At 39.8% G+C, this 26223-nt stretch overlaps 1 protein-coding gene and 1 long non-coding RNA gene across 5 annotated transcripts; one reads left to right on the top strand and one right to left on the bottom strand.

Moving 5' to 3' along the window:
* Positions 1 to 4948: 4948 nt before the first annotated feature.
* On the bottom strand, positions 4949 to 22852 carry LOC133729407 (disease resistance protein RGA2-like). Of its 4 annotated transcripts, none has more exons than XM_062156925.1 (4): positions 22126 to 22852; positions 7258 to 8829; positions 6863 to 7048; positions 4949 to 6758 (listed from the first exon to the last, which is right to left on the bottom strand). In XM_062156925.1, the coding sequence occupies exons 1-2, from the start codon at positions 22450 to 22452 to the stop codon at positions 8506 to 8508; spliced, it is 651 nt and encodes a 216-aa protein (XP_062012909.1). In that variant the 5' UTR covers positions 22453 to 22852; the 3' UTR covers positions 4949 to 6758; positions 6863 to 7048; positions 7258 to 8505. The 4 variants fall into 4 exon arrangements, with proteins under 4 accessions (XP_062012909.1, XP_062012911.1, XP_062012908.1 ...); XM_062156927.1 differs by having other exon boundaries at positions 4950 to 7048; positions 7258 to 8505; positions 8661 to 8829; positions 22126 to 22842; XM_062156924.1 differs by having other exon boundaries at positions 4950 to 7048.
* Positions 15189 to 22130, top strand: LOC133729408 (uncharacterized). The gene is made up of 3 exons (XR_009856361.1): positions 15189 to 18732; positions 18819 to 19874; positions 20422 to 22130. It is a non-coding gene; the product is annotated as an uncharacterized LOC133729408 (long non-coding RNA).
* Positions 22853 to 26223: the final 3371 nt, after the last annotated feature.

The raw sequence follows: 26223 nt of genomic DNA, 5'->3' as shown, positions 1-26223 counted from the left end.
TTCTCTCCCTTCTCACCTCGTCCTCTCTTCTTCATCCCCCATTCTTCACATGTAAGCTTGCACAAGGAGGAGGCACACACATTTCCGGTATCTAAGCCACCATCTCTACACCATGGCTTCATAAAGGTAGCAAGAGAAGCCATGAAGTTATGGCAATAGCTAGTGACAAGCTTTGCCTTAAATTTCATGGATTTCTCCTCTCTTTCCCTCTTCTTTCTCTCTCTTATTTCTTGCTTATGGTGTTGTTTGATGTGTATTGATATATACTTGTGTGTGACCTCTCATGGTTTTAGGGTTTTGAAACCCAAGTTTAGTTTTATATGGTTTTGTTGAGGAATTAATAAAATTGATGTTTATTCATATGATTTGTGTACTCTTGCTTTAATTTCTTCACTCTAGATGTATGGTTTAGGTTTTCCCCTCCTTAATCTATGTTTGGTGTGTTGGAATTGGAATATTAAATTGGGGAATTTATATTTCAATTTAGATTATGGCATGAGTATGGTGGAATTAATTTGCCCATTGCATATCTCTATTTCCATTTGGATTTCTTAGATTGTGGTTCTCAAGTCACCCAATTTTGAGTATTATTACCCTTGATTGTCGGAATAGTATTCGGAATTTTTGGGTAAGGTAATTGTTATCACAAGTACTCTTTTCGACCTTATTATTTGTGGTGATAGTTGCTAGAGTGTGTTACAATCGATTGTCGAAACCTAAAGCATTTAGTTTTGAGCACTTATGGCCCTAACAAGGCATAAGGTTTGAGACTAGTATAGGGTAGCCAAAAACTAAGTATTCTTTCTTCTTCTTGTTTTTGCTTAGGGTTTGACTACTATTTTATGACAATCAATTTAGCTTTCTTTTCGACCTCTTAATGCTAAATGGAAATCCGACAAAACATTTGAAGCATCATTTGAATTAATCATCGTCATTCCATATGATTTTAGATTTGTGTGGAGAACCTTAAATTCCATGGTGACCCTTGATGCGATGCATCCCATCCTTCTATCTATCTTATTTTTATGTCGTAGTTAGTTAGTGTATTTATCATTTATGAAAATCCAAAAAAACATTGTGACTTTCCCACTACCATTCATTTGTAAATCCATGTGGGCGTGAGCATTACAAGCACTTTTGTGTGTTTCACGGCCCTATCTAGGCCTTGCTTGGTGCAAGGCCGTCTATGTGACTTTGTGTGATGCAAAGTCATGCTTGAATGAGGCTCGGTGCCTTGTTTAGCATTTTTTCTATTTTTATTTGTGATTTTCGGTGACTTAGAACCAAATGATTCTTAGCTAGCTCGTAATCCCCGAGGTACGATAAACCGGGACGTAAATACTTCCCATCTTTGATGACCGTGTTGATTGTTACGCGATAGGCAAATGAAAAACGCTCAAATCATTGATACACATCAAAAACCCAAAGGGATTTTCAATGAAGATGTCAAATATAAACTAGATCACAACATCCACCTAAAGTTTTACCTTAAAGTTTTACCACCTATGAGCATGTATATATATAATTACCGGAAGCAACCGATTGAAGGAGTGGATGATTCAGACTAACAGACCTCTTCACTCAACCTAGAAGGAATAAAGTTCATCATCATCCTTGGAGTCTTGGACATCTTGCTGCTGGATCCAAACATCACCTAATTTGATGTTCGGGATGTGAGAAATCTTGGCCCAATACTCCTTTTCTGTACACCCTTGTCTGCAAATGTGTTGGAGAATTGGAGATTGGCTGATGTCCAACTTCTGGAGTGGTATTTTCCACAGGAAGTCCGGCAAAGCTTTCAGCTCGTCGCACCGAGAAATTGTCAAGGAAGAAAGGCATGGCATTATTATAATAGCATTCTCATAGTAGTCCTCTGCTACTACCCCTTTCCACACATCCCACCTCCATATGTTGTCGACAGTCAGTTGTTTCAATTTCGGAAATGCTTTTTTATCATCATCATCACCATCATTCATTCCCAAAATCTCAATTCCTACCTTTCCCACGTCAAATTTCCTTATATACAATGATTCAAGGGAGGACAGTTTCCCTAAAGGAGGGAAAGACTCACACTGAATGTAACGTTCTAGGGTAAGCTGTCTCAAGCTGTGCAAAGATGACCACCAATCAAACGACAATATAGAGCCGTTACAAAGATTGATCCTTAAAGATTCCAAACCTGGATTCGGTTCTAAGGCATTAAGTATTTCTCTGTCCTGTCCATACAACCTTGTGTGATAGTTTCGGAATGTCAGGACCAAGTGAAGGAGGTTGGCCTTATTCACATAACTGCTGCACTCTCAGCCATATTTGCATGTCCCGCATTTTTAATACTAAGAAATCCTTGGAACTGGTCCAAGTTTTTCAGAGCTTCTAACTTGTTTCCTTCATCACCAGCTTGGATATAAAACCTATCTAGTGTCTGCAGATTTGTTAATGTCTCAATCCATATTAACTTCAATTTTACACAACCGTGAACATGAAGATGCTTTAAATTTAGGGCTAAATACTGTTTAGTACCTTGTGGTATGGACCCAACATCGATTCAGTCCCTCGACTTTCAATTTCATCAAAAACACCCCCGCAATATCATCTTATAGTCCAATAGGTTCCTCCGTCAGGCAACCGTCAATTTCAGACGTTAACTCGCTGACGTGGCGTTCCAACTCAGCAAAAGTAGGGCCCACATAGAAGTCAAATTCCCAAAATGACCCTGGCTCTTTAATATCTTATTCTAACTCCCTTCCCCGAGATCTACTCTCCCTTCTTTTCTTCTCTTCTTCTTCGTTTATGTTGAAGCTTGGAGACGGCCGCTTAGCTCACCTCAGCCGCTCCCCACCGACAGTCCGCGCGGCGCCAAAGCCACCCAAATCATCCTCGTCTACTCTGCCTGCAATCCTCAAATCCCTAAACGCCGAACGCCGACCTCGCCCTCCCAATCATCCGTTAGCCGCCATTCCCCTTCCCTCTCCGACACCCACTACCGCGACCTCATCTTCCCTACCTTCCGCAAAACCCCCTTAGCTTTCCGCACCCGTGACTCTTCCTCCCACCGCTTCCACCCTATGATTTCTAACCCAGACCTCTTCGTCCGCGTCCTCGCGCAGATTCGGGTCGAGGCCCAGCCGGAGGTTAAAAGGTCTGATTTTGTCTTCTGTGTCATTCTCGAGATTTTGGCCCACAATGATATGATGAGGTCTACGTATTGGGTGATGGAGAGAGTGATTAGTGTAGCTATGCATCATGGGATTGTGGATTTTTTTATTCATGAGTATGTTTTCGCAAAGGTCTCGATTAAACTGCTTGATCTCTTGTTGTGGGTGTATGCTAAGAAGTTGTTAGTGGAGCAATGCTTGTCGAATTTTCGATAAGATGATAAGGAATGGGTTGTTGCATGATGTGAATAACTGTAATAGGCTTCTAAGGCTGCTTAGGGATAGAAACCTTGCAAGTAGAGCTAAAGAGGGGAAGTGCAGCAGGCACTTAACCTTGTGTCGGAGATGCAGAAGGTGGGCTGCTTTCCGAATGATGTGACCTACAATATGTTGATCAATGGGTTGTCGAAGGAAGGGAAACTGGAGTAGGCCGAGGGACTGTTGCAAGATATGTTGAAGTCGGGATTGAGGGTATTGCAAGAGAGGACTGCTTGCGGAGGCATTGAATCTCGGGGAAGGGAGTCGGAATAAGATAGTAAAGAGCCAAGGTCATTTTGGGAATTTGACTTCCATGTGGGCCCCACTTTTGCTGAGTTGGAACGCCACGTCAACGACTTAACGTCTGAAATTGACGGTTGCCTGACGGAGGGACCTATTGGATGTGAAGATGATATTGCAGGGGTATTTTTGATGAAATTGAAAGTCGAGGGACTGAATCGATGTTGGGTCCATACCACAGGGTACTAAATAGTATTTAGCCCTTAAATTTATAAGCCTTCCCAAATCTACTTTCTTGAGACCAGAGCAACCAACCAATCGCAAGGTTTGCAGATTGTATAAATTACTCATAGTGTCAGGTAATTCCTCCAAATTCCAACTATAAGATAAATCGAGATACCTCAAATGTATCAATCCTCCTATCTCCCTTGGAATTTCTCCCATCAGACTTAAGCTTATTGACCTAAGGCAATTCAACTGTATAATTACCTTTGGGTCAACGTTGCTTAAAGCTACAAGGCTACGCGAATTTGTACCATTGAGAAAAGTATCTGAAAGTTTACTCCCAGATGTATGCATAAAGGTCAAATGACGAACTTTACCATTAGGTACCTCCATTCCCTCATTAGCATCTTGCTCAAACACCACACTGAAACACTCATGATTAGTCAGATATTGTAGAAAGTCATATACATCACAACATCATGAATTTTGCGGCTTGTTCTTCCATATTTATACACCTCAACATCTTGAAAAAAAAAAACCCGCATTGCTAAGTTATCAAATACGTTTGACCTTTTGTCTTCTTTTCTTTGTCTTTTACATTTATATAATTTTGTGACTTCCACAACTCAATCAAATTGTCTCTATCAAACACATAGTCTTTTGGAAATATAACACAATACAGAAGAAAATGTAGGATTGTTTTTTTTTTTTTTTTTGAAGAAAGGGAAAACTTATTAATGAGTACGATTAAGATCGTACATGAGGGCATCCAGTAATAAGTCTGGAGCATTTACAAACCATTCATGATCGACATTAGCTTCAAAACCGTGATTGACTAACCTATGAGCTACTGTATTGGCATGTCGAGAAACAAACCTAATACTGATATCTTCACTAGGATCTAGGAGACCTTTAACTTCTACAATAAGAGCACTAAGCTGAGATAGGTCATCAAGCTCACTATTGACAGCCCCCACTGCTACTTGGCAATCACTTTCAACCATTGCACTCGTTACTTGCATAGTTTGCAAGAGCTATAAACCTTGCTTTAAAGCCAGCAGTTCGACATGCAGGGAAGAACTGACAAAGTCCACCCTATGAGAGAACACAGCAAGGAACTGCCCTCATGCATTTCGGAGAATACCACCTGTACCTCCATAAGGAACGTGAGGCAAGAAAACTCTGTTAACATTCATTTTCAAAGTATCCCCAACAGGAGGATTCCACTTCTTAGTTATCTTATGTCGACCTCGTGAAGGACTCACAGTCAAGTTTGCTTGTAAGTATTCCTCATACCAAGCCAAAGCAGACGCCACAAGACTTGAACTAGTTTGAGAATGGTTCTTCCATAAAATTTCATTTCGATTTCTCCACATACTCCATAAGAGGATTAACAGCTTATCAAAAAGAGTTTAAGACAAAGAGCTGGCCCTCTCAGTAGAAAAGAAAAGTCAATTCAGAGTTAATTCGATGATTAATATTCATCCCACAATGGGGGTATATATACAAGCACAAAGGAGTAGTCTAACTCTAATAGGAAACAATCTTTCCATAATTACAGGATTTTCTATAATTACAAGATATCCTAATTAAATAAGAATCCTAATTACATACAAATTTACAGTGATTCTACACTCCCCCTCAAGTTGGTGCATAGATGTCTACCATGACCAACTTGTCAATCGAGTTGTCAAATATCTTCCTGGACACTCCTTTAGTGAGAACATCAACTAATTGCTCCTCTGAGTTTACAAATGGAAAGCGAATAACCTTTCTGTCAAGATTTTCTTTAATAAAATGACGGTCAACCTCCACATGCGTTGTTCTATCATGCTGAACTGGATTATGTGCAATCTCAATGGCAGCTGTATTATCACAATGCAAATCCATAGGCCTTTTAAGCTTGTAACCCAGGTCTTTCAGGACATTACGGATCCATAACATTTCACAGACTCCATGTGCCATACCTCGAAATTCAGCTTCTGCACTTGATCTGGCAACAACTTTCTGCTTTTCACTACACCAAGTGACAAGGTTCCCTCCAACAAAAGTAAAGTACTCAGATGTAGAATGTCTGTCAGTTTTATCACCAGCCCAATCTGCATTCGTATATCCAACAACTTTCAATTCATCTTTTTTCTCAAACAGTAACCCTTTGCCTGGCGCCATCTTCAAGTACCTCAAAATACGAAAGACTGCATCCATATGCTCTTCACTAGGACAATGCATAAACTGGCTAACAACACTCACAACATAAGCAATATCTGGTCTAGTATGTGAAAGCTAAATCAACCTTCCTACAAGACCTTGATACCTCCCTTTATCAGTTGGAACTTGATCAGGATAAATAGCAAGTCTATGATTCATCTCAATGGGTGTCTCCATTGGTCTACAGTCCAGCATCCCCGTTTCAGCAAGTAAATCAAGGACATACTTCCTTTGTGAAAGCAAAATCCCCTTCTTAGACTTTGCAACTTCAATACCCAGAAAATACTTTAGTTGTCCCAGATCCTTCATTTCAAACTCCTTTGACAGATACTTTTTCAATTCATTCATCTCTTTCGGATCATCCCCTGTAACAATCATGTCATCAATATACACAATAAGAGCTGTAATCTTACCATTCTTGCGTTTGATAAACAAGGTCAGAATTGCTCTGTCTGTACCCAAAGGCTTTCATGGACTTTGAAAATCTTCCAAACCAAGCTCTTGGAGATTGCTTCAGGCCATACAAAGATTTCTTCAATTTACACACCTTGCTAACGTCACTTGGGTGATTCTTAACACTTGGGGGCACATCCATGTATACTTCTTCCTCCAAATTCCCATTAAGAAACACATTCTTCACATCAAACTGGTTCAAGGGCCAATCTTTGTTTGCTGCAAGTGAGATTAGAATCAGGACAGTATTGATCTTTACTACAGGTGCAAAAGTCTCCTCATAATCAATCCTATAGCGTTGTGTATATCCCTTGGCAACCAACCTCGCCTTGTATCTATCAATAGTTCCATCGGCATTAAGCTTCATACTAAACACCCAACAACATCCTACAGTCTTCTTCCCAGCCGGCAGAGGTACTAACTCCCATGTTGCATTCTTTTGAAGAGCTTCTAATTCTTCATTCATCGCCTTTGTCCATTTTGGATCCGTCAATGCATCCTGCACGTTACTAGGAATAGATACAGTAGATCATTGATCAATAACAAGTGCATATGACCCACACAACCTATGGTTAGACATGTAATTAGCTACAGGATATTTAGCTTTAGCTTTGATGTCTGGCTCATATTGTTCCTTAGGAATACCCTTGGTAACCCTCTGTGATTTCCTAGAATCAATATTATCTACGCCAGATAATTCATTCGAAATTAAAGGTACCTGAGGAGGAACATTCGCAACGGATTCTTCAGTTGATGATGTAGAGAGGGGGGAAAACTCTGACAGTTGAGAACTCTGAATTATATTCTCTTCATTGGGTGTATCACAGTTGGGCTGGTCAATAGGTAATTCATCAGCTTGTGACTTTTCATATATTCCAGGACGCATTGAAGAGTCGTTGTCACTTTAGGGATGCATGCTGACATCGTTGTCACTTTGGGGATGCAAGCTGATGTCTTGGCGTTATGCGTCTGTCTTGTTCGACAGATCATGACGTCGACTCGGTTCAAGGGTCGATGGTCCTATTTCGCATCTGTCCTGGTAAGTTGGGGATCCCACTGGTCCACCGCTAATAGATTCAATGTCCCCAAATTCTTTTTCTTTTTTGTTTCCTACTGTCCCAATTTTAGTTTCGTTGTCAACTAGTGCTGGAGAATTCCCAACTCCAAATCTCGATTCCAATACTTCTAATTCTTCAAATTCAAATAAATCTCGAGGATTTCCTTTACGACCTCTCTCCCCTTGAAGGGAAGACTCCGAAAGTCTCCCTGAATAATAAGGCTCGGATTCACGAAAAGCAACATCAAGAAAGACATGTATAGTGCCAGTAAGAGGATCATAACATCGATAACCCTTCTGGAATTCAGCATAACCAACAAATATACACTTACGGGCATGGGGATCAAGCTTGCTGCGTTGAGGCTTGGGAATATGAACATAAGCTATGCACCCAAACACTCGGGGCTCCAAATTAGGCATAGAAGGGATGGTCAAAAGTGTATGAAGCTTCTAATGAGGATTCTGAAACTCAATCACCCGTGAAGGAGTACAGTTGATAAGATATGCTGCTAATTTCACAGCTTCTCCCCAATAGGACCGAGGTACATTCATGCCAAACAAGGAAGCACGAACAACTTCCATCAACTGCCTGTTCTTCCGTTCTGCTAAACCATTCTGTTGAGGAGTATAAGAATTGGAGGTTTGATGACTAATTCCATTTGACCGGCAAAACTCAATCATAATGCCATTCACAAACTCTCCACCATTGTCAGACTGAAACACTCTGATGGATTGTTGATACTGAGTTGCCACCATTTTCTGAAATTCGGTAAACATTCCAAATACATCACTCTTATTCTTCAGTAATGACACCCATGTCATGCGAGTGCAATCATCAATAAACGTTACAAAATACCGAGCTCCAGAAAGAGAAGGAATTTTCACTGGACCCCATACATCAGAGTGAATCTACATAAAAGGAACATGACTTTTATTAAGACTTGGTGAATATGAAATACGGTGACTCTTGGCCAGTTCACAAATGTCACAATGGAAATCCAAATCACTGACAACTGAAAACAAATGAGGTTGCAGCTTCTTAAGATAACTAAAAGATAGATGACCTAAACGGCGATGCCATAACCATACAGCTTCCTTCACATTCTCTACCCTGTTGATCTGATTAGCTTGTCCCAAAAGATGCTTCTGTTTCTTTCCAGTCTCTGTCAGATCCAGGTAGTATAATTTCCCCCTTCTAACACCATAACCAAGAATCCGCTGAGTCAGAATGTCCTGAAACACACAGAAAGACGGATAGAAGGTCACAATACATGCAAGAGCTAAAATAATTTGACCAACAGACAGGAGATTATATGTTAGTGATGGAACAACTAAGACATATTCAAGGGTTAAGGTATCAGATAAAGCAATAGAACCTTCTCCCGTGACCGAAGTTGAAGTACCATCAGCAGTAGAGACAACATTTTGAGGGGAACGTCTAAGGTTTTTCACAAGACTAGGGTCATTGGTCATATGGTCAGATGCACTTGTATCAATTATCCATGTACTATTAAAAGTAACCTTACCCTTCATACCTGACCACACTACATTAGCGGAGGCATTGTCTAGGTAAACTTCCTCTGTAGTAGCAACAGCGGCCTTGCCCAGATTTTTTCGCGGTTTCTTGGTGAAGTCCCACCAATCAAGGTAACCAATCACTTCATAGCACCGCTCCTTTCTATGACCTAATTCCCCACAGATAATGCACTTTTTGTTTGCATATGGATTTGGTTTACTTAAAGGATGGCGTGGAGAAGGTCCTGAGAAGCCTAGAGGAGGACCCTGTTTGCGTTGAGCCATAACAGAAAATTCGGTAGTTACCGAATGCCCCATGGCCAGTTTCTCTGATTGCACCATTGAGGAATTCAGGATTTTCTAGGGTTTCAAGATGGATATGAATGTTTTGGAAAAAAAAAATTCTCTTCTTTTTCCAAAAAAAGGTAGGGTGATGGTGGTTTGAAATTCAGGGATGGTTTGATTAATTTCAACGGTGGTGGTACGCAGCGGTTTGTGGTATTCTTCGGGATTCAGGATTCAAAGGATGCAGCGCAAGTTCAAAGGATTGAACCTGCTCTGATACCAAGTAGAAAAGAATACTTCAATTCAGGGTTAATTCGATGATTAATATTCATCCCACAATGGGGGTATATATACAAGCACAAAGAAGTAGTCTAACTCTAATAGGAAACAATCTTTCCATAATTACAGGATTTTCTATAATTACAAGATATCCTAATTAAATAAAAATCCTAATTACATACGGATTTACAGCGATTCTACACTCTCTAGGAGTCATTCTTTCCACGGAAGATTAGATGGAGAAATAGAGAAAGGTGGAGCACTCAATATAGCCCAAGCAATGGACAATCACAAAAAAGATGTTCGAGTGTTTCAGCTACTTGAGAACATACAACACAATGCAACTCACCTGTGTATCCCTTAGCTGTCAATGCCACCCTAGTAGGGAGAAGATTATGAGCAGCTCGCCATCCAAATATGGCCATCTTATTAGGGACTTTGGCCTTCCACAAGGCCTTCCAAAGCTGAACGTAGGGATCCCCGTTTGATGTTGAGGAAATAAGTTGCTAATGGAAAAATCCCGAGCCACCATATAAGTATATTTAACCAAGAACCAACCTTTCTTGTCGAACTTCCAAGCAATCTTGTCCGACCCGAATCGTCTACTTAAAGGGATAGCCAGAACATGCATAGCAACATCTACATCAAAGCATGCATGAACAGCAACAGGATCCCATGATCCAGTACTAATATCAAGCAAGTCTGAAACTAGCTCAAAAATAGTATCCGATGGTCTAATTACTGAGTGAGCTGCAACATTAGGGATCCAATCATCTTCCCATATTTTAACGGATGTTCCATTACCAATTCTCCAAAATAGTCCAGCTTGGAGTATTGGTCTAGCCTCCAGAATGCTACACCAAGAATAGGATGGTCTATCTCCCATACCAGCTGTAGGAAAAGAACCATTAGGGTAGTAGACAGCCTTGAAAACTTGAGCCATAAGTGAATTAGGATTGGACATTAATCTCCACCCTTGCTTCGATAACATGGCTAGGTTATGAGCACATAGATGTTTAAAACCTAAACGACCTTGTTCCTTTGGGAGGCACATTCTTTCCCAAGACCTCCAATGAATCTTTCGTCTTTCATCAGTGCTTTCCCAAAAAAATTGGGCACAGAGGGAAGCAAATAACAATTCATAATATAATTCGGTAAGACCTGAGCAACAACTTTAATGAGAAGTTCTCCTGCACTAAGGATCTTGGATCTCCAACTTATCAGTTTCTTAGTGAGCCTCTCCTTCAAATAAGCAAAAATGGTTGTTTTATTATGACCCACATGTATTGGCAGTCCTAGGTATAGACCATGCTCCTTAACACATTTAACACCAAGAATTGCAGCAAGGTGAGTCCTCGACTACAATCCCACATTACCACTAAAAACCACACTAGATTTCTCCAGATTAATCTTCTGACCTGAAGTTCGAGCATAAATTGAGAGAATATTCTTATAAGCCTGGCATTCTCTGACAGAAGCTTCCCCAAACAGAAAACTATTGTGAGCCCCGGAAAATTTTTCAAGCTTAAATTGAGATCGTTCGACAAGTTATTTATTTACGATCTCGGTAATTGTCAAAGTGCTCGAGAATATTTTCAGAATTTTACACAAAGTGAAATCCTCAATTTAGAAGATGGATGGTAAAGTACGGCACGACGAGTTCGTGAAAATTTTCGGTTAAGTTCGGAATTAAAGATTCTTGTTGGGCTTTAGTATGGTCTGGTACAAGTTGAGTTTATCAAGGTTTTGAGTTAGCCCACGTTATTAAACTTAGTGAGGGGTTTAGCTAGAACAGTAGCTCACTTAAGAGTGCATGAGCTGCTTGAGGTGTGTGTCTGAGACTTAACCACGTGCCTAGAGACTAAATCTTACACCAACACGTCGACCGACCTTTTCTTTCCCTTTTTAGACTCTCTTAACGACACCTAGACGTCCACCAACAACAAAGCACAATTCAGACCAGAGCTACTATCACCTGATCAACCAACTCCATCAATCTCAAACTTCTCCTTTGATACTTCTCGTTGAGCACCACAGATGATACTCGTGGCTACAACCTTAAGGGAGATCATGGAAGAGTTATCTGGCATATGAGATTAGTTGATTAAGACTTTGGAGTTGAATTAACCCAGGTAAGCTTCCATGACCCAGATTCTCGTTCTTGGAGAGTTTGAAATTAGGTTGTATAAGTTTGTTGATTATGGGTCTTGATTCATAGTTGAGGTTGGACAGAAGAAGAAATAGGATTTGGAAGTGGCTTCGAGTGCTCGGAGTCGGAATTGGAATTAAAAAGAGCTTTGGGCAGCAGTGATCCCGCTCACTAGTTTGATCGAGGAGGTAAGCTGTCAAGATGTAATCATATTCATGGTTTATGGTTCATGCATGTTGAGGTGGTGACGTCTTTGTGAGAATCTTGGAACAAGTTTAGTTGGTTTAACTGCTTGCTGTTAATTAAAGAATAATGAGTGGGTTTGCTTGTTGACAATTGTGGTGCTATGATGATTGGTTCAATTATGGGTATAAACTTGCAGAAACGTTGTCTGAAGGTATACTTGGATATCTGGGTAAGCTAGACCTTACTTGGATATCCAGGTGAGCTAGACCTTACTTGGATAATGGTAGAAGTAAAGTATTGTTGATACCTTAATTAAATGTTGAAGGCTTTGTATGGTTTTGAGATTTCATTTAGTTGCATGTTTGAATTGTGGCTGTTGTGATAAGAAATTGTGAATTGGCGGTGAAATAATTGGAATAAGATTGGTTGGGTGTCCATAGTAATTTCGATTACTATGTGACGAAATTGTTAGAGGATACTCGAATTTATTTGTTCATGAAGTTGGGAATTTGATGTAACATTCGGTTGCTTGAGTATTATCGGAAAGGGTAATAAGTACAGAGATGAAAAGTAATATATTGGGTGGCCTTAGTAATTTGGGTACACTCAATGTATAAACATGTGTATTTGGTCGACATTACCATTTAAATGGTCGGTAATCTGGGTTAATTATCGAACCTATTACAATTGGTCAAACGTTGGTCAAACAATGGTAAAAACGGTCAATCCTGGTCAAACCAGGAAAGGTTGGTCAAACCTTGGTCAACTCCTGGTCCAACCAGGAACAGTTGGTTTAGACGATTTATTAATCGTCGATATTTCATATAATTGTTCAATAGATTATTAACGGTCGAAATGTCGGAATCTAGGACTCCAGTTACCCGAAGAACAGAAGGTTCGCGACTCTCGGAGTACGTGAGAGAAAGCATCGGAATCCAGGTAGGGATTCAGGACTCTCCTCGGTTGGTGATTTTCTTATATATTTTATTAATGTGATGCATGATAAGTGGTATGGGTTGGTTATGTAAAATGCAATGCATACTAATCAATCCGTGAGAAAATGTGTGATGGCTTGAGAGCGAAGGGTGGCTCTGACTTCCTTGGGTTCGATCCCCTTAACCTCCGGAGGGTTAGTTACGCCGGTCGTCCGGATATTCCGATTGTAATGACGGGCCCGGTACGTGTGCGTAGCTAGGTAGCGGACGCTCTCGCTACGCTTACCTGGTGATAAATTAATTTGAGGTAAGGTCGTGTAGTGGGTCTATGGGACCGGCCATCAGGTAATGCTTGGATTTGGCGCCGTATTTATTTAAGCATCATGCATCGGTTTTCAAGTTGAAAAACATTAAAGTTTGTCGTTCCTTTAAATATTTGGTTTAAGCATGTGTTCATACTGGAGCTCCAAACATTTATCTGTTGATTTTCAAACCTAGTCGAGTTAGAGTTCCTGTTGAGCAGCGAGGACGAAAGCTCACCCCTACAACAGTATGAATGCAGGTACTGTGCACTGGTGACGGGACAATAGCGGATGGAGCTGGGTGTGCAGAACAAGTTCGGTAAATTACCGTGTGAACCTTATTCTAAATTCTATTTTTCGAACTTGTTGTTATCTAGTCTCGTGTCATCATTTAGTTGAATTCTCTTCAAGTGAAATTCAAACCTTGTGTGAGCCTTCATCCAAGTTCTGGACGATTGAAATAGATTTCAGCAACTCAAGTTTTTCACCTCAAGAATATTTGTAGCTTCCGCTGTGTTTGTACAAAAAGTTTTTCAAATAAAATGCCTAGCGGTTCTCTAGGGTGTAAATCGAGCGTTCGGTTTATGTTTTAGAGACTCGCGGCACTGTGACGTGCTTAAGCTGGTGAGGTGCAGCTTGGGGCGTTACAGAAAGTGGTATCAGAGCAATGCTTTCGAGTTTTCGATTTCAATGATTAAAAACCTCTGATACCCGTAAAAGTTTTTGTCGGCTCGTGAAAATTTTTCAAATCCTGTTAAAAAGTCGACTTGGGAAACGCTGTTTGAGAACGTGTTTCCGAACCTTTGACTTGAAAAGTTTTGAGAGTCCCTACCTAACGCTTAAAAAGGTTTGACTTCCCGTTACTGTTCAAAAGTTTTGGTTTTCGGTGATTACTATTTACGTGCTTAAACCCGTACCGACTTTGAAATGTGTTTTGTCGGAAAGACGCTTTTGACCGAAAAAGGGAATTTTTAGCGGAAAAATCGTTGTTTAACTTTAACGTGGGTTTTTACATTTGAGGTTTTCAGAACAAAACCTTGTACTAATTTAAACAGTTTTTCGAAGTTTGTCTAGAGTCTTGATTTCCGGTTACGTGGGAGATTTTAGGAATTTCTTTACCATGAAATTCCGGTTCACTCCTTCGTAGTGGGAAATGATTGTTGCTAGTGTGTGTTCATATAATTACAACTCTCACCCGGTTTAGGGCCCGACTGGCCATCGGATCCCCCTAATGTATACCGAGGTTGAAAGTTGTTAATTTCTGAATACAACTTGCGACAACTAAGTGACTCTAGAGTATTCTCTGAAACTTCGACTTGTTAGTTGGAACTATTGTTTGTTTTCCCTTCGGATTCCTTAATCCGAAAATCGTTATCCCTTCTTCGAAAGGTTGACTTATGTTCCGACTTGTCTTGGTAATTGAACTTGTGTTTGCTCGGTTTTCTATCCTTTTGAATGTTGTTATATTGTTGGATTCACTTACCGATTTGGTTGTTTTCCATCGCTTTGTTCAGTGAATCCGGTTCGTTAAAAATTGTGCTTATTGCTATTAAAGTTGGACTTGCTAATTGATTCTTCCTTGGATATCCTGTCGAGTCTAGTTTACTTGATTGCTTCCACAGACTCGATTGTTGTGATTTGTCTCATCATCTTTTCAAGTCCAACTGTTGTATGTTTATACATTATGTTGAATTGGTTTATGGATTCACTTCCAAATTGTGCATAATCACGTGAATCCTGTTCATTGAAATATTGTTGGTATGACTCGATGTTGCATCTGTCTTGTAATCTTTATCGAGTCCAGTTACTGTTCATCTTTCTATTTGTTATTTGAATTTGAACAAGTATTGCCACCCAAAGCTCCTCCACAGTGCACAGACTGCGACAAAGATTATGTGGGCCCAGTATGAGGTAAAAGTAAAAAGGAAAAGGTACGTGAACGACAAACTTTGGATCCCTATAAGCATAGTGGGTGTTTGGACAACTGTCTTGTGAATTTCTTTTAGTTGTCCGAGTGATGTTGATTGTTGCTCTCATGGTAGACTTGAAATGTCATTTGACAACTCTAAAGGAATTTGACTCATTATTCCGGGAAGATCCTGTCGAGCGCAACTCGTTGACGCTTCTCGTGCCTCAGGGGTATGAGTCAAGGAAAAGTGGATCTTCAGCTACTTAATCTACTGAACAGCGGAATGAAATTCCTCGCTGGGACATGTCGACTTCGAAATTAAGTAAGAGGGATTTAATTGTGCTTTAGTACTCGCCGTTTGACGTTGCTTGTGAAATTTTAGGATTGTAAAATCTGAAAGCATGGTTTCGGCAAGTGGTACCATATAAGGCGTTGCTTTGGGGTAGCCGAGGAAGCTACGCGATTAGAAGATTTATAGGTTTGACTTAGGTCACCCTATGTTAACTTTGTAGTGTGTAGACCTCCTCGGAAATGCTTTAGCAAGTTAATGCGTATTCAGCATGGGCCGGAAGCGTATCATCAGGGAAGAAGGAAAAGAGGTGTGTGTCCACTGAGCGACCTCTATGGTGACTTCTTGAATTATGTTTCTTCGACTCACTCGTATGTGCGGCAGAAACTTCGTGTTAATTAGAGCTATAGTTGACTCGAGTTTGTGGACGTCGAGAGTCGCGTACGTACGAGGAAATAAGGCTACTTTGTTTCGTGGACCAAATGGCTCGACTCTAGGTGGAAGGTCATGAAGTAAGACGTCTTTCAAGGTAGGGCAGATGACTCTCTAGGATTCTGGCCGTCTACAACGATACGTACTACTGGTAAGAATCCTAGAAGGACTGCGAGTATTTCTTCCTTGCTAATAGTTACGTTGACTTGTATTCCCTTGTTTTGGTTGATGTTGTTTTATGATTCTCCAACCTCATTAAAGTTCTGGTTGGTTGAAATCATGATAGTTCAACGTTGAAACCTCTCCATTTGAGTTGTTTCCAAGGTTTAGAAACTCTTGTGTTTTGAAAAGGTTTTTCGGGTTGCAAAAGTATTTCGAGTAAAGTGATTTCAAAGTTATTTTCAAAAATTGTTTTCAATTCCAACAAATTTCACCCAAAGGTGAGAAATTTTAACCCTCCGACTCAGTTTCAAAGCTGAGATTCTAATCTCAGAGTTCTGCTGATTTTCCGTTGCAGCAACTTTGGAATCAGTTTGGAATGACTTATAAAACTCTGAAAATTTTGAAATTTTAACACCACAATGTTCAGCATCTTGGCCAATGATATGGAGGATTTCACTTCTTTTCGACTGGACATGAAGTCGTGGCAATTTTTCCAAATCTGCTTTACGAGAAAGGAAAACTTGGAAACTCTTCTGCAAGTTGTTTTGGTAAAAATTTTCACTTCCTTTCTCTTCCCTTCTTGGAAGTTTACAGTTGTGGTATTGGAAATCATTTGGAATTTCCTAGAGCTCAAATTCCTTTTCTTAGGAAATTTGTAAAACGAAGTTTTGAGCATTATTTTCGGTTGCTTATCCATATAAGTCAAGTTCAACGTAAACTGTAGTAAGGGAGGATATTCTCTACACTACTAGACGATCGGCAACCGAAAGGCAAGAAAGAGACGTGCAAGGAACGAAAGGCGGAAAGCCTACATTACCATAATCGGGAACGCAACTTGCGACTTCAGCGACATGGCTTGACATGGTCTGAACGACGGGTGATCTGGAAAAGTGTTTTGACGTCAAGTACGTTATGAGTGTTGTTCATGGTTGTTTAACCATCAGCTCCTCTAATTTTGGCGATGCTTTCGAAATCAACGTTGTGCTATGTGTGGAAGCGTGTGAGCCTTCAGTCTTCAAGAGATAAACCTTTGACGGTGATCCTCGAATTTCATCAGATAGTGACGGAAGTACTTGTTGAATCTCATTTTCAAGACTGATCATCAGTTCGTCGAACTAGTGTCCAAAGATCCGTTGGCACGTGGCTGTTGCAGGTAGGGCAACATGATTCGATGTTGGTAACACGACGCATATCGTCCGCGTGGTTGGAAGGAGTGCTTCGCTTTTGAGCTCGTGGAATGGACGCGTTAGCCGAGATGGCGGTCATAAACGAATACGTAACGAACTCGGGTGCACTACGAGAAAATTTGTCAAGTGTCGTCACATGGCAATTCGTGGAATACCTTTTAGAAATCGGCTGTTAGGTTCTGTCGTGCTTTTCTCGTATAGCTTGATTAGAAGGACGGATGCTCAGCCAAGTTCGCGTGTATTTGTCCTTCTGAGGACAATGACATCTTCCACGGTGAATTGCGAATTTCATGTTAGTGACGACGACGTCTACTTGTTGTTCATAGTTGATGGGAGTTCCATGAGGGGAACATATTTATACCTACGGGTAGTTGCGTAGGTCTATGGTTAAGTTCAAATTCCCGATTAACGGTGTACTTGTAGTAAGCGGGAATTGGATGGAGACGTAAATCGTCTACGAGTTGCCAGCTGTGGCAATATTGAGTTAGGGTGACAGGGTTGGTAGTTACCCAGATTTAATTAGTACAGACATGAACTGTCTGTGGAAATGCCAAGTATGGCAGTGTTATGAGGAGAGTGATAGAACGGTTAATTGCTCATTCTGGTTGTTATAAGAAAAATCTTGTGGGTACAGAAGAATAAAGTGAAATGGAGCGAAGTGTATTCTGTTGGTGATAAATAAGGAACACTTGGTAAGAGAAATGCTAGCTCCTGTGTTGACATGTATGACTAGTGATAATCCAGTTGTACCACAAGAACTCGGAATGAGAAATTGTTGTGGGTACTGGAGTCCGACATGAAAAGTGAAGTATGGTTGACCGTTTGACCAATCCTGAAATTTCGAGGACGAAATTTATTTAAGGGGGGTGGAACTGTGAGCCCCGGAAAATTTTTCAAGCTTAAATTGAGATCGTTCGACAAGTTATTTATTTACGATCTCGGTAATTGTCAAAGTGCTCGAGAATATTTTCAGAATTTTACACAAAGTGAAATCCTCAATTTAGAAGATGGATGGTAAAGTACGGCACGACGAGTTCGTGAAAATTTTCGGTTAAGTTCGGAATTAAAGATTCTTGTTGGGCTTTAGTATGGTCTGGTACAAGTTGAGTTTATCAAGGTTTTGAGTTAGCCCACGTTATTAAACTTAGTGAGGGGTTTAGCTAGAACAGTAGCTCACTTAAGAGTGCATGAGCTGCTTGAGGTGTGTGTCTGAGACTTAACCACGTGCCTAGAGACTAAATCTTACACCAACACGTCGACCGACCTTTTCTTTCCCTTTTTAGACTCTCTTAACGACACCTAGACGTCCACCAACAACAAAGCACAATTCAGACCAGAGCTACTATCACCTGATCAACCAACTCCATCAATCTCAAACTTCTCCTTTGATACTTCTCGTTGAGCACCACAGATGATACTCGTGGCTACAACCTTAAGGGAGATCATGGAAGAGTTATCTGGCATATGAGATTAGTTGATTAAGACTTTGGAGTTGAATTAACCCAGGTAAGCTTCCATGACCCAGATTCTCGTTCTTGGAGAGTTTGAAATTAGGTTGTATAAGTTTGTTGATTATGGGTCTTGATTCATAGTTGAGGTTGGACAGAAGAAGAAATAGGATTTGGAAGTGGCTTCGAGTGCTCGGAGTCGGAATTGGAATTAAAAAGAGCTTTGGGCAGCAGTGATCCCGCTCACTAGTTTGATCGAGGAGGTAAGCTGTCAAGATGTAATCATATTCATGGTTTATGGTTCATGCATGTTGAGGTGGTGACGTCTTTGTGAGAATCTTGGAACAAGTTTAGTTGGTTTAACTGCTTGCTGTTAATTAAAGAATAATGAGTGGGTTTGCTTGTTGACAATTGTGGTGCTATGATGATTGGTTCAATTATGGGTATAAACTTGCAGAAACGTTGTCTGAAGGTATACTTGGATATCTGGGTAAGCTAGACCTTACTTGGATATCCAGGTGAGCTAGACCTTACTTGGATAATGGTAGAAGTAAAGTATTGTTGATACCTTAATTAAATGTTGAAGGCTTTGTATGGTTTTGAGATTTCATTTAGTTGCATGTTTGAATTGTGGCTGTTGTGATAAGAAATTGTGAATTGGTGGTGAAATAATTGGAATAAGATTGGTTGGGTGTCCATAGTAATTTCGATTACTATGTGACGAAATTGTTAGAGGATACTCGAATTTATTTGTTCATGAAGTTGGGAATTTGATGTAACATTCGGTTGCTTGAGTATTATCGGAAAGGGTAATAAGTACAGAGATGAAAAGTAATATATTGGGTGGCCTTAGTAATTTGGGTACACTCAATGTATAAACATGTGTATTTGGTCGACATTACCATTTAAATGGTCGGTAATCTGGGTTAATTATCGAACCTATTACAATTGGTCAAACGTTGGTCAAACAATGGTAAAAACGGTCAATCCTGGTCAAACCAGGAAAGGTTGGTCAAACCTTGGTCAACTCCTGGTCCAACCAGGAACAGTTGGTTTAGACGATTTATTAATCGTCGATATTTCATATAATTGTTCAATAGATTATTAACGGTCGAAATGTCGGAATCTAGGACTCCAGTTACCCGAAGAACAGAAGGTTCGCGACTCTCGGAGTACGTGAGAGAAAGCATCGGAATCCAGGTAGGGATTCAGGACTCTCCTCGGTTGGTGATTTTCTTATATATTTTATTAATGTGATGCATGATAAGTGGTATGGGTTGGTTATGTAAAATGCAATGCATACTAATCAATCCGTGAGAAAATGTGTGATGGCTTGAGAGCGAAGGGTGGCTCTGACTTCCTTGGGTTCGATCCCCTTAACCTCCGGAGGGTTAGTTACGCCGGTCGTCCGGATATTCCGATTGTAATGACGGGCCCGGTACGTGTGCGTAGCTAGGTAGCGGACGCTCTCGCTACGCTTACCTGGTGATAAATTAATTTGAGGTAAGGTCGTGTAGTGGGTCTATGGGACCGGCCATCAGGTAATGCTTGGATTTGGTGCCGTATTTATTTAAGCATCATGCATCGGTTTTCAAGTTGAAAAACATTAAAGTTTGTCGTTCCTTTAAATATTTGGTTTAAGCATGTGTTCATACTGGAGCTCCAAACATTTATCTGTTGATTTTCAAACCTAGTCGAGTTAGAGTTCCTGTTGAGCAGCGAGGACGAAAGCTCACCCCTACAACAGTATGAATGCAGGTACTGTGCACTGGTGACGGGACAATAGCGGATGGAGCTGGGTGTGCAGAACAAGTTCGGTAAATTACCGTGTGAACCTTATTCTAAATTCTATTTTTCGAACTTGTTGTTATCTAGTCTCGTGTCATCATTTAGTTGAATTCTCTTCAAGTGAAATTCAAACCTTGTGTGAGCCTTCATCCAAGTTCTGGACGATTGAAATAGATTTCAGCAACTCAAGTTTTTCACCTCAAGAATATTTGTAGCTTCCGCTGTGTTTGTACAAAAAGTTTTTCAAATAAAATGCCTAGCGGTTCTCTAGGGTGTAAATCGAGCGTTCGGTTTATGTTTTAGAGACTCGCGGCACTGTGACGTGCTTAAGCTGGTGAGGTGCAGCTTGGGGCGTTACAACTATCATCCACAAACAACAGGTGATGTATTGTTGGAGTAGAAGGTGACATAGTGAGACCCCTGATAGTCCCATTCTGAACAGAAGATGAAATCAAAGCAGAAAGACCTTCTGCACAGAGAATAAAAAGATACGGGGACAAAGGATCCCCCTGTCTGATACCCCTTGTTGGCAAGATGAAACCAGTAGGATTACCATTAATTAGGATGGAGTAACTTACAGACTTAACAGTAGCCAAGATCACGTCCACCCAAGCTCTACAGAAACCAAGTTTAACTAGAATAGCCTCCAAATAACTCCCCTCAAGCCTGTCATAGGCCTTAGAGATATCCAATGTTGGATTGTTGGAGGCAAATCATGATAACTTAGTGAAAAACATGTGTTTCAATCTCTTCTAGCTCCCATAACTTACTATTCAAAACATCTTTGCACTCTTTAATTGTTTTCTTGTCGTGCATGAGGCTACCTAATGTTTTTGCAGCAAGAAGCAAGCCATCACACTTTTTTACGATCTCTTGACCAGTGTTTTGAAACATTTTAGACTTACTACTTATGTCCATGCCTGCATGATAATAGAACAATGACAAACAAAATTCTTCACTCAACTGCTTCAAATGTATCATTTGAGTGGTTGCTTTCATCATAGTAGCAACCTCCTCCTTTCGTGTGGTCACCAGTATTCTACTACCCCTGGCACCATTACGTAAAGGTTTGATCAAGTCTTCCCACTGACGAAGGTTTGGACTCCAAACATCATCCAAGAAGAAACTTTTTGCCTTCAATCAATTCATATATGCATTGCATTAAAAGTTTCCAGCTTATTTGAAAGGTTTGAGGTATTGCTCTTATCAAGACTTTCAAGGATAGCTTTAGCAATCTTTATCTCTTCAAAAGGGTCTGAGACACAGACCCAAATTCTCTTATGGAAATGAGTCTTCACCATTTCGTCATTGAAGACTAGTTGGGAAAGAGTTGTCTTCCCCATTCCCCCCATCCCTTCAATAGGGATGATAGAGGGACCTCAGAGTCTTGACTACTCTCACTTAATTAGCAACTTGCTTACTATGCTGCTTTTTTCCTTAGCTCGATCAAATGTTTTGTCACCAGAAAAAAAGTAGTTTTTTGTCGTTCAGGAAGTACTTCTGGGCCTCTTGTGATGTTTTGAATGTTGAAACTCTGTTTTTCCTTATTGATTAAAGCTAATCTTTCATTTAGGTCTTTTATCCTCACAGCAATGTGGCGACGATGACTTAACTTTCTCACTCGACCAAAACAAAAGCAAGAGGAGGGAAATAGCAAGCATACCTTCTTCTGAGTAGTAACAACACCATTTGCACCTTGTCTTGCTTGTTTCTCCATTTGCCTCTTGAGAACTGTAGTGATCCACTCATCAAGCACGTCATCCATCTCGTAGGAAACATCATTTAGTTCATTTAGCCACCTTTTCACACTGGCCCCCATCACTTGTCTCTGCTGAGCATCCTCGAGCACAGCTTGAATAGATTCCAGACTGCGGGTGAGGTTTTTGACTTCTTTCTTAACCCCAACCACCAGCTCTAGCTCTTGTTCGACCTTGTCAAGGGCGATCGTAGCCAAACGCTCTAGGAGAACGTTAACTAGTGCTTCGGCCATATTCTTACTTCAAGGTCTGATTGAGAATGAAAGTGGAAAAAGGAGAAATATGGAGTATCAACTACAGAAATGGCGTGCTATCCCAACTTTATATCGCATTAATCGTCTCAGCTACTTTATCTTGTTTTGGGGTCACGCGACTTACTAATGCAATGATTGCAATCAGCGATATTTTCACACCAACGTTTCTGTGCTGCCTTAGATTTGATGTTAATTTTGCTTTGGAGTGTCATGAACCAAAATGAATTACTGAGGAGATAAAAAGTGTCACAAGCAATGGGCCGGTGACACGCTGTGTTCTGGTCTCTTCTGAGTGCAGACTGTAGTAGTTGGCCCTTGTAGCGTCAACATTTCTGTGCTGGATTAGATTTGCTTTAGATCTTTGATGTTGAATTGCTTCTGAGTGTCATGGACCAAATGAATAATTGAAGAGATAAAAAGGGGTCTCTACTCTTTCAATACTTTTTCCAATTGATACGATTCATATTCTGGATATATAACGAAGACAATCTGGAAGCATCTTTGTGGTGATAAAGGGCAAAGATTGCCTAAATTGATTCTGGCACTTTGGCTATGTCAATGTGCATAATTGAGAGTATGCATGATTGATATGGGAAAATCATGTATGTTAAATACAAAATTAATTTATATGATTATCTCATGAACTATGTGCGAATGTATCTATGGAGATACATAATTACATACATTTTGGGTGGAATTATACATTTTACGAAACTAGCTAACTCATCATTATTGAATTTCCTTAGTTGTTGATCAATTTCTACAGTCGTCAGAGGCAATCTTTACTCCTAGTAACTTGTTTCCCACTACCAAATATCTCTTCTGATTTATATATAAGGTCTTTATAACTGATTCGTTACATCTTTTAGTGATGTATTCAGCTTAATCAAGAATTGAGGCATAAGTGTATGTCCCCTATTTTCTGCTGCAAAATTCAATTCCTTTTCTGCATCTCCTTCACACTACAACACCGGGGGAATTTTGTTTGAGTGCGTACTGTATCCACACCCCTGTATTGCTATAACCATTTCACCTTATTATTGATTTTTCTCACTCATTGTTGACAAATTTATTGAATGAGAATCTGATGATCATCGTTTCTGTAATTTTGTTCTTGATCGAGAACTGATCATTTTAACTAAGTAACTAGCTCTCTCTTAACTTGTTTACTTTAATCTTTTTGCTCAAAATGTGACCTTCACCAAAAATCTGCTGCAAATGATCAATAACCTCCTGAGAGTTATCAGGGGTTCCACTGTTCGACAGACATTAAGATGAGTGAAAAGAAGTTCAACAAGTTGTGGCACTAATTTACAAGAAGAATAGATACTATAATGATACTCTTGAGTTTTGACACCTGAAAGTGAGTTGATTTATATGAAAGGAGACAGAATACAAGCTGGGATAAGACAACAGTATGAATATAACCAAAAAACAGGAAAACAAATTATAGCACATGATAGCCGCTATTTAACAAGATCTGCTTCAGCACCAAAACTCTTGAGAAATTCTGAGCTATCGCCGGAGCTTCTGGTTTTCTTTCTGGCGAGATTTAACTTCTTTCTGTAAGATCAAATATGGACATAACACATATCATCATAAAGTAATTGATGATTAGCTTAATATCAATCCTAGTTTAACATGGATACAAACAGTGAATCAATACTAGTGACTTAATGAAGTAGTGTATCAATTCATTAAGGATAGTAATCCATTGCTTAGTCGACAAGAAAGGCTATAAGTTGTGATACATTAGGAATCTAATAGTGAAACCTAAACCGACAAGGAATGCTTTAATGGGAAGCTTCTTGAGGTTTAAGTCTCATATATATACAGATGAATTGGTCCCTGATTACTACCACGACTATTGCATAAGTTCTGTCCATTGAGAAGCAAGTTGGTAAGTAACAGAAGACCACATTCAGTGATCGAGTTAAGCAGTTGCATAAGATGGAATCCATGCCTGTTATTGCTGAAGGTAAGCCTTAATCCTTTTATGATTGTTGTGCATATGTTGTGAGCATGTAACTATGGTTTTACAATTGGTATCAGAGCATAGGCTCACAAATATGAAAAATTGTTTTAGGGTTTTGCAAAACAAACATAAATTTTTTTTTAAGGGTTTTTGCTTTACGGGTCAAGTAACTGATCAGATTATTGACCAAGTCACTGGTCATGTAACTGATCAGGTACCTGACCAAGTAAGTAACTGACCAGGTAACTGACCAAGTAACTGGTCAGGTACCTGATCAAGGTAAGTTACTTAAGTCGACTGCTGCATCTGGTTAATTATAAAATTCACGCTTCCGCTATGATTTTTTAGCAGCAAATTGGGGAAAAAGCAAAAACAGGTTTTTCTGTGAAAATTGTTTTCGATTCATAGCATGATAATTAAAGTTTTGATTGTGCCCAAGAACCCTAGTAGCATTCCCGGCGTGCGTTAGGCTAGAGTAGATGGTGACCGGATGAAATTTACAATTTCTTGATTGTTCTGTGGTTTCTTGGAATCGAACCAATTTTGGTTATGCTTGAATATGCATGTTGAATTGATTGATGATGTGGTATTGTATCTGTGATTGTGTGAACTTGTATGAAGAACAAAAATCTCCCAGATTTTGTTTACACGTTATTAAAATTGACAGATACAAGAGCTTAACTTTCTTACAAGGATGAATCTGGATAGAATGTAAAGTAAAAGAGCTCATATGTTTTGTGGTTTTCTGTTGGCACAAGTGATTATGATGCACAAAGCATCCTTCATTGATGTTGGCAGAAAACATTGATCAGGTACGTGTAACTGGTCAAGTAACTGTACCTGATCGAGTAACAAAACTGAAATTGTGTTTTGTGTTTTAAAACTACGCTTCAATTTTATCTTCCAAAGAAGTGGTCAAGTGTGGTTTTAGAATACAAAACAGCAGTATGCATGCTTGATGAAAATAAATTCGGATACTTAGAAATTTTTCTTCTGTCTAAAGATGTGGATAAATTTCTTTGGATAACTTGTTTTCATTGAACATGGCATATTGATAAAGAACTCCAGGATATTAAGTTTCTGCTCAAAAGTGATGCTTAATATTGTTTTTGTTATGGACTGACATGAATGCAAGTATGGTTGTTTAGGTTTTCTGTATGTTCTTGTTTTGGTTACTTAAAGCTAAATAAAACACAGAAAACTTAAATATATTTTCTTTACAAACTGAGAACTCACTCGAATTTTTGTTTTGCTCCTTAGGTAACTCTTACATGAACTTGAACAGTGTCTTGATGTTAATTGGAACCAACTATAGAGCTTGGCTAGACTCTGTGGAAAATTATATGGGAATGCATGAGAACATAGACTACTGCTTTACTGAGGATAAGCCTGAAGAGTTAAATGAAAAGAGCACCAAGAAAGATACTGACCTTTACAAGAAGTGGCATAGATCCAATAGAATGGCTAAGAACCTCATTAGAACATCTATGTCTAAGACTGTCAGGGGAAGTATAGAAGAGCCTGAGCTAGCATCAGATTTTCTGGAACTCATAGGTGCTAAGTTTAAAGAAAGTGAAAAAGCAGAAGCAGCTAGGCTAACCAAGGAGTTTCATGATTTGAAGTACATGGGTTCAGGGGGAGTTAGAGAACATATTATGAAGATGATCAATATAAATGGCAGACTCAGGGAACTCTTAATGGGGGTTAGGGATGAGCAAGTAGTGCATTATGCACTACATTCCTTGCCTAACAGTTTTAGTCATCTTAGGACCAGT

This window comes from Rosa rugosa, chromosome 2, assembly GCF_958449725.1.
Source record: "Rosa rugosa chromosome 2, drRosRugo1.1, whole genome shotgun sequence".
Classification (NCBI taxonomy): domain Eukaryota; kingdom Viridiplantae; phylum Streptophyta; class Magnoliopsida; order Rosales; family Rosaceae; genus Rosa; species Rosa rugosa.
The sequence above is the reverse complement of the archived record's forward strand: the minus strand, read 5'-3'. Positions and strand labels throughout refer to the sequence as shown.

Coding starts and splice junctions, on each gene's coding strand:
- LOC133729407 (XM_062156925.1), bottom strand. CDS start 22,452: ATGGCCGAAGCACTAGTTAACGTTCTCCTAGAGCGTTTGGCTACGATC. Junction 8,830..22,125: donor TTGTTACTACTCAGAAGAAG/GTATGCTTGCTA, acceptor TGTGTGTTTCAG/GACATTCTGACTCAGCGGAT.